Here is a 7,978-nt window from a genome sequence, read left to right as displayed (position 1 = left end):
GTATGTGCCCTGACCGGAGATAGACCCTACAACCTTGGCATATGAGGAAGACGCTGTAACCAACTGAACTATCTGGCCGGGGCCACAAAGTTTGCCTGTTTTAAATTTACAAATCAATGATTGTTAGTATTTTAGAGAATTGTGCAGTCTTTACAACAAGCTAACTTTAGAAAATTTCCATCAGCCGAAAAAGAAACCTTAGTGCACCTCTGTAGTCACTCTCCAGCCCCTGGTCACTACTAATCTATTTTCTCAATAGGTTTATCTTCTTTGGATATTTCACTTAAATAGAATCACATCACGTATGGTCTTTTGTGTCTGGCTTCTTTTCACTTAGCATGTCTTTGAGGTTCATCCATGTTGTAGCATGTTAAAAGTACTTCATTCCACCCTAGCTGGTTTTGCTCAGTGGATAGAACATCGGTCTGCAGACTGAAGGGTCCCAGGTTCGATTCCAGTCAAGGGCACATACCCGGGTTGCAGGCTCGATCCCCAGTAGGGGGCGTGCAGGAGGCAGCCGATCAATGATTCTTTCTCATTGATGTTTCTCTCCCTCTCCTTTCCTCTCTGAAGTCAATAAAAATACATTTAAAAAAAAAAGTACTTCATTCCTTTTTAGTGCATGAGAATCTTTTCAAACCCACTCATCCATTGATGGATAGCTGCACTTTTTGGTTACTTTGAATAATATTGTTATATATTTGTGTGGACATGTGTTTTCATTTCTCTTGGTGAAATACCTGGGTGTAGAATTGCTGGGTTATATGGTAGACATACATTTACATTTTAAAGAAATTACTAAACTGTTTTTCAAGGTGGTGGTATAATTTTACTTTCTCAGCAGCAGTGTATTTGACAGTTACCACAAGGTTTCTTGATTGATCTGGTATCTGCCTCGTGATAGCAAAATCTAAGTTTATTAAGTTCCCAGGAATATGTCCTGTTCGGTGGGTTTGTGTATGTGAAAATACAAAAGAAGGACATCAGCATTTCTTCTTGGGGTGGGAGTGGGTGGTCAGGAGAGGATGCATGAGGAGTACATCTTTGTTGGTCAACTAAATCTTGGAAGCCAATTACATTTACAAAGAATGAATCTATCCCTGAGAGAAAACACTTTATTTATGAAAATCTGAAGCAGTACAAAACTCAGAAGTTCCATTTAGGTGCAACAAACATGGATATGATGCTAAGAAACTCTAGTTTTTCCATACGTTGAATAAAATTTAAGTTTGACAGCACAGTAATCCTTAAAGCAACAATCCTGAAATTTCAACATAGCCTTGTATATTGTTAAATAAGCAAGGCTAGAATGAGCTATAGAGTTTTTGTTTTTAAGAATATATTGAGTGAGATGACAATTACAAGAAGTGAGTTGAACAAAAGGTATGTAAGCTTGAAAAAAACTACATGGGTAACATTTTGATGCCATAACCAATCCATATGGGCCCTTGTTTTATTAAGATGACTAGATTCTCTGGAGGATAAAAAGGGGACTTCTCCCAGCTTACCCTATCCATAAGTTAGTACTGTTCAATTTCTACTAAAGCGTGTGCTATAATAAGCTACCTTTAGGTAAATGCTCTTGCCTAGAAGAGGATTGCAATTCTGTTAATATTAGAGCCAGGAGGGGGAAATTGACATTAAAAATCTAGGTCAAGAATCTATAGGATGGGGAAAAAAAGTATAGGATAGATCTCATTAAAATACTGAGTTGTACAGGGACTTAGGAACAAAGTTAAGAGCAGAAAAAGATCTTTTGACTAAAGTAGGAAGGACAGTATAAAAATATTTACAAAAACGGTTCAGAATAAAGGAATATTTACAGAATGTTCAACTATTAATCTGCAGCCATAATAAGGCCCCTTCGAGTTCCCAACAGCTCGGCTTTCTTCTCCTTTCGTTGTTGCTCATGTTTCTTCCGTTGCTCCTCCCTAAGAGGGACAGGTGCACATTAGGCTCTAGTGAAGCTCCGCTACAGACCCCCTGGGAGCACTTGTCGGACACTGTCCGAACGTAAAGATGCCCAGCACACTGTGTAAAACAGTTCTGGGCATGCTGCAGACTGATCTGGTGGTCGCTGATGAAAATCACTGCTGTGTTAAAGGGCTATAAATCCTAAAGTCAAGCACAGAACTGCAACCAGAAGGTACCCTGGTACCTAAACCCAACCCCTGTAGTTTTGATAAATGTCTACTTCTGGAAGTCAAAGGTCAAGCTCAAAATTACATAGTCTAGTGAAAACATGGAACTACGAACCACTGCCTTAAACCACTATGTTTTTATGAAAGGGATTTGGGGGGTGGGGGAAGGGGAGAGAAGTCTCAGGATCATGTTAATGATCTTAATAGCAAATACTGTCATTAAAGGTTTTGGTGGCAGGTGGATGTAGGCAAGTCAAATGACAGGTAACTCTGTATCAGGAGGGTTTCATGCAGGGAGTCGACTCAACCAGGACCAGCTGCAGCCCAGGGCAAGCTCTGCCTTTAACTTGGTTTTCATGAAGATGAAAGCCTCTAAGGACCATCCTGGGTTTTCCCCATGTAGGGCCTTGAAGCCTAATAAACCTGGTTTCCCTGAAAGTAAAAAATTTACATCTGTCTGCATAACTAGGTGCCCTGGGCACTGGCATCTGGAGGGATATCAGGTCCACAGTTTGGGCAGACAGATCATGTAAAAGCAGTGCCCTGAATCGGAGTCCTCCTGTGAATGTCCTGTAGAGCTTTGGAAATAATGCAGATGCTTGGGCCCCACCTCGAACCTACTGAATTAGAATCCACAATTAGAACTTTTAGAAAGTTCTAATGTGATTCCACTTCTAGCCTCTTAGACACCACTTACTGAGACTCTATTCCTCAGAGGTTCTGCTTTTATATACAGTCTTTCAAAATAAAAAGACTTATAGAACTGGATAATTATGTGCTCACCTGGTCTGAAGACGAGGTTGTTTGTAAGTTTTCTTGTGGAAGCTAACTCTGCTTACATGCTCATTCAGAGACTTATTTTCTTTAGATTGTCCCCATGGTTTCAGTTTTCCTAGTTTAGGACAGAGACAAAGACAGATTAATGAAGACTTTTGTATTTATAGTCTTAAGTTTATTCATCTGTGGCTATTTGCTTGCTATCAACATTTATACTTTGTTTTAATAGACATTTGCCAGTGTAAGTCTTTTATTAATTTCAATTTCATATTCCACAGATATAAATTGCAATTTTTCTCTAAATAACATGTTCTATTTTAAAAAAATGTTTTTATTTCAGAGAAGAAGGGAGAGAGAGAAACATAAATGATAAGAATCATTGATCAGCTGCTTCCTGCATGCCCCCTACTGGGGATAGAGCTCGCAACCCTGGCATGTGCCCTGACCTGGACTCAAACTGTGATCTCCTAGTTCATAGGTAGACACTCAGTTACTGTGCCACACTGGCTGGGCATGTGTTCTATTTTTTAATCCTTGGAAAGCCAAAGAGAAACCTTAATGTTTCTCTCTCATCAGTGGTATTTTTTTCTCTTTCTCCCTTCTTCTCTGAATTCAATAAAAATATATTAATAAAAAAAAGAAAGAAAACCTTAACACTAAAAACAAAAAACAACTCCCATTACATAGCACATTAAAAGGAACCATTACAACCAAGCAGTTTATTTCAAGGTTGCATAGGTATTATGTTTAACTAGTGGCCCAGTGCATGATCATGCACATTGAAAGGAAATTAATTAGATGAAATATTTTAATATCGCTATTTGCCCTTTCTCTTTAATAGAAGTGTCAACCAAATTCACGATCAACAATGACAGATCGAAACACACGTGTGCAACTGGCGCCAGCAAGAGCTTTATATGTATCTCCCATGCAGGAGTCAACTTAGCCTTTTATATATATAGAATAAACTTGCTTAATTAGACCAGCTTTCTGATTTAGCTAAACTTTTTCCAGCCCAGTGAAGCACCCCAACTTCTCTTTCAGGTAATTGTCAGCAACACAGCAGTAAATATCAACATGAAACAGATTATTATTGTAGATCACGCAGGGAGAACAACGGGTAAAATATTTAACTGCAGCAGTGTTTCACTATATTCCGCACAGTGAGAAAACCTGAAGTCATTTCCAAGGTCCACCATTTCTTACTTCTTTTCAGTCAAGTTTCTAAGCTTTCTAAATTTCCTTTTTCAGTGGAAAATAGGATTCCACTGAGTTGCCTATCTACCTACTCCAGGATTCTGTGAGGATCAAATGATATGAGGCACGGGAAAACGCTTCATGGACATTTGGTTAAAGTGTGAAATGTTTGCACCTGGCTATAAAGCAAGTCAGGGCTGAAGAAAATCCAAGGAGGCTAGTTGTCGCTAGGGAAAGGAAGCCGGGTGTTGCTACGTGATGTCATTACCTGGATGGTCAGACACTGAGCATACTAGCCTTTTATATATATAAACTAGAGGCCCAATGCACGAAATTCATGCAAGAGTAGGCCTTCCTTCCCCCAGCTGCCAGAACCAGCTTCCGTCTGGCACCCGGGACCTGGGCTTACCTTGCAGCCCTGGCTTCATGGTCCAGAAGGAAATCCGGTCTAATTAGCATATAATGCTTTTATTATTATAGATATTAAAGTGGTATTTAAAAAAAGTGGTACTTCCCCTGTGCAGTTTATTGCCGTTTCCTCGTAAATTGTATTTGGAATAGAACAAGTGGGAATATTTTGTTGGCTTTAGAACAAATTCCAGATGTTTAGGTATTGCTTTATTTTTATAGTTTATGACCTATATCTGAGTACCAGTGATTATCATTTGCATGTTTCCCATTTCATAAAAATGATGTTCACACCCATCATTATCATTTAATCAATAACTACTGAAGTAGTACTAACTGACTTGTCTAGGATAAAAAATAATAAGCACAAATGAAGCTTTAATCCAGGTTTTCTACCATCAGCCAAAGTTGGTGTCATAGTCATTCCCACAGCAAACACTTTAGAGTGAAAGTTGTATGTGCCAGGGACTGTTGTAGGAGCTGGGGACATAAGCAGTGAACCAAGTAGTCAAAATCCTTGCTTTCTTGGGCTTACATGCCAGTGGTAGAAGTAGATGACAGTAAAGGAACATAACATCAGGTGGTGACCCATTCTATGAAGAAATGTGGACCAGGCTAAGGAGTAAAGACTGGGAGGCAGGGAGTAGAGGAAAGGCTGGAATTGGTGATAGCTGAGTGGATGTCCCAGTAAAACGAGGGAGCAAGGTGTGCAAAGGTCTGTGGCAACAATATTCCAGGTGGAGCAGAGGGACACAATGCAAAGACCGGGAGGTGGGAAGGAGCTGGGTGTGTCTGAGGAACTGAAACACCAATGTGTTTGTCCCAAAGTCAGGGAAGGATGGAGGCGGTGACTGAAGTTGGGAAAGAGATGGGAAACTCAGGAGATTCTGAGCAGGGCAGGCTGTGCTCTGTTTGTTTTTTAGGTTGTAGTGGGGCAAGGAGGCTATTCTAGAAGCCCAGGTAAATGATGATGATGACCTGGACCAAAGGAAGCCACAATGGAGGGGTGAAAGTGGTCTGATTAAAGATCTTTTTCAAAGGTAGAGGTGAAAGGACTAGCTGATGGGCTGGAGATGAAGTCTAAGAGAAAGTGAGGAGCCAAAGAGGACTCCTAAGTTTCTGCCCTGACGACTCAGTAGATAATTCAGCAGAAAGAGGTGCCATTGCCACAGATGGGAAAACTTGAGGGAAAAAATGGGTGAGTGACAGAAGTAGATGTATTTTTACCACAACTAAATAAGATTTATGTTTTCATTATGTTTCATTGACATTCGTAATTTAAAGATAAACATTATTACATAAACATGATTATTGTAGGAAGCTTTTTAAAAAAGTAATTCCCTGCCGAAACCGGTTTGGCTCAGTGGATAGAGCGTCGGCCTGCGGACTGAAGGGTCCCGGGTTCGATTCCGGTCAGGGGCGTGTACCTGGGTTGCGGGCACGTCTCCAGTGGGGGATGTGCAGGAGGCAGCTGATCGATGTTTCTCTCTCATCGATGTTCCTGACTCTCTATCTCTTTCCCTTCCTCTCTGTGGAAAATCAATAAAATATATTTAAAAAAAAAAAAAAAAAAGTAATTCCCAAAGCACAAAAGATAGATCACAATAAGTATTGATATTTTTTATAGATGTAAGAATACTTTAATATATGCTCAATGACATCTGGCCAATGAACATCCCAGTTGTTGGACCAGTGGTTCCCAGCAGCCTGGGATCCTTTGATAGCTATAAAGAAAACATTCATTAACCCACAGGCTCACTTCTAAGTTTCTTGATTTTGGCTGAAATTTCAATTCTTTGTAGTAACATTGATTAGAAATTATGTCTTTGATTAACAAAAATGTAAGTGAATCAGTTATTTAATATTTGCTTAATGGACATTCTTTTTAATCATGAGGAGCGGGGGCAGGAATTCTACGCGGACAAGTAAGGTTTCCATCTGAGTCACAGCCTCAGTGGGAAATGAGTTGATCTTAGGTCTTTGCGTGTCTTGTACCGCAAAACATCCCACATACCTTTGTGTGGCTCATAGTTGAGGGGACGAGACAAACTTGCTTTGAGATCAAACACTGGTTTCTTGTTGGAGACTGGAGTCTGTGCTGCTTCAGCTGAAAACTTGAATGGGGTAATAACTAAAAAAGCCAACACAAAACCCAAGGGCTTGATTAGAGGGAAAAAAAAGACACGTTATAGTTTTTTATTAAAGTATCACTTCTCAATCTTAAAAATATAATCTATATGAAAAGTCCAAGACAAATGTAAGGTTAAAAGGGAGGAGAAAAGAATAACTGAAGAAAGTTAACCACTGAGATTTGTTTCCCCTGTTAGCTTCTCCCCAAATAGTCTAAACATTACGAGATTTCCTAGGATCAGCTGGGAGTTTAGAATCCTGTTTAAAGAATTTCACTGATATTATTTACCCTTCTTAAAAATGACATATTACTAATAGTAATATTTTCATTAATACAGACATAAAGCCTGCAAGGAACCTAAATCACATAAATGGAAAAGATTCATGGCTTTGTTTGTTATTAATAAGAAGGGTATCTAAATGGCTTATTCTGGCTCACCCAGTCCACTAGTCAATAGTGTGGCACTGATTCCATGAACTCTGGGATCCTGTTCATTTCAGAGTCCTGCAGGCCACTGGAGGCTGTCATGGTCCTCCTCATCCCTGGGTCTGAGAAGGGGCTGAATGCCCTTCAGGGAGGGTCACCATCTTAGGACTCCTCTTGGACGGGATGGAGTCCTCAGGCAGACACTGTTTTTTTGTTAGTGATTCTAGCATGTCCCTCACTCATATACAATGAAAAATACGCTATGGGGAAATGTTTGCTTTTGATTTTACAGATATGGAGAGGCTTAAGGAAACAGATAAACTTAATTTCAGAAAGTTACATGGCTTAAAGATGAACCAATTCATTTTTTTACCTGTAGCAGAATCCCTCTTTGTGGCCTTTAACTTGTTTGTCCCAAGCACAGCCTGGCCTTTTGGGGTATTCCCAGATATGGACACATGTGGAGACTTTCTGGCTGGAGTCTTGGTCAGGGACCGCTTGTATTCATTATCTTTAGTAGCAGCTGAAAACCTAAATAGGACAGTGGATACAAGACATGAGTAATGTTAAGAGTAACTGTGTCAAGCTTATAAACAAAGCCACTTGTCCACCACTAAGCAGTGAAAGGGCCCCCATGCACCAACTCGATCCCCAGGAGGCAGCCGTTCATTTGTGTAAATACTGTTACACAAATGAACCTCCTTTGCACAATAGAGATGCTCTTAAAACACTTATGCTAAAGCAAATCACTTACCAACTTTTGTTATTTATAAAACACTAGAGGCCCAGTGCATGAAATTTGTGCACTGGTAGGGTCCCTAGTGGCTGGCAGCGGCCGGCCAAGGCCTCCCTCCCTTCCCCCAGTCACCTGCCACCGGCCAAGGCCTCTCTCCCTCCC

General features: G+C 40.3%; 1 protein-coding gene across 4 annotated transcripts in view; it reads right to left on the bottom strand.

Moving 5' to 3' along the window:
• Positions 1-7,978, bottom strand: part of NUSAP1 (nucleolar and spindle associated protein 1) — a 47,194-nt gene that overhangs the window by 2,335 nt on the left and 36,881 nt on the right. For 2 of the 4 annotated variants that reach the window (XM_036297818.1, XM_036297836.1), the window contains 4 exons: positions 7,454-7,611; positions 6,538-6,654; positions 2,925-3,033; positions 1,102-1,931 (listed from right to left, as the gene is read on the bottom strand). In XM_036297818.1, coding sequence (XP_036153711.1) covers positions 1,838-1,931; positions 2,925-3,033; positions 6,538-6,654; positions 7,454-7,611 — 478 coding nt within the window. In that variant the 3' untranslated portion in view covers positions 1,102-1,837. Of the gene's footprint in view, positions 1-1,101; positions 1,932-2,924; positions 3,034-6,537; positions 6,683-7,453; positions 7,612-7,978 lie in introns of those variants that run through there. The other 2 variants (XM_036297826.1, XR_004965840.1) reach the window with 2 other exon arrangements.

The sequence above is a fragment of the Myotis myotis genome, unplaced genomic scaffold (assembly GCF_014108235.1).
Source record: "Myotis myotis isolate mMyoMyo1 unplaced genomic scaffold, mMyoMyo1.p scaffold_m19_p_1, whole genome shotgun sequence".
Lineage (NCBI taxonomy): Eukaryota > Metazoa > Chordata > Mammalia > Chiroptera > Vespertilionidae > Myotis > Myotis myotis.
Note: the sequence above shows the minus strand (reverse complement) of the source record. Positions and strands in the feature narration are given on the sequence as shown.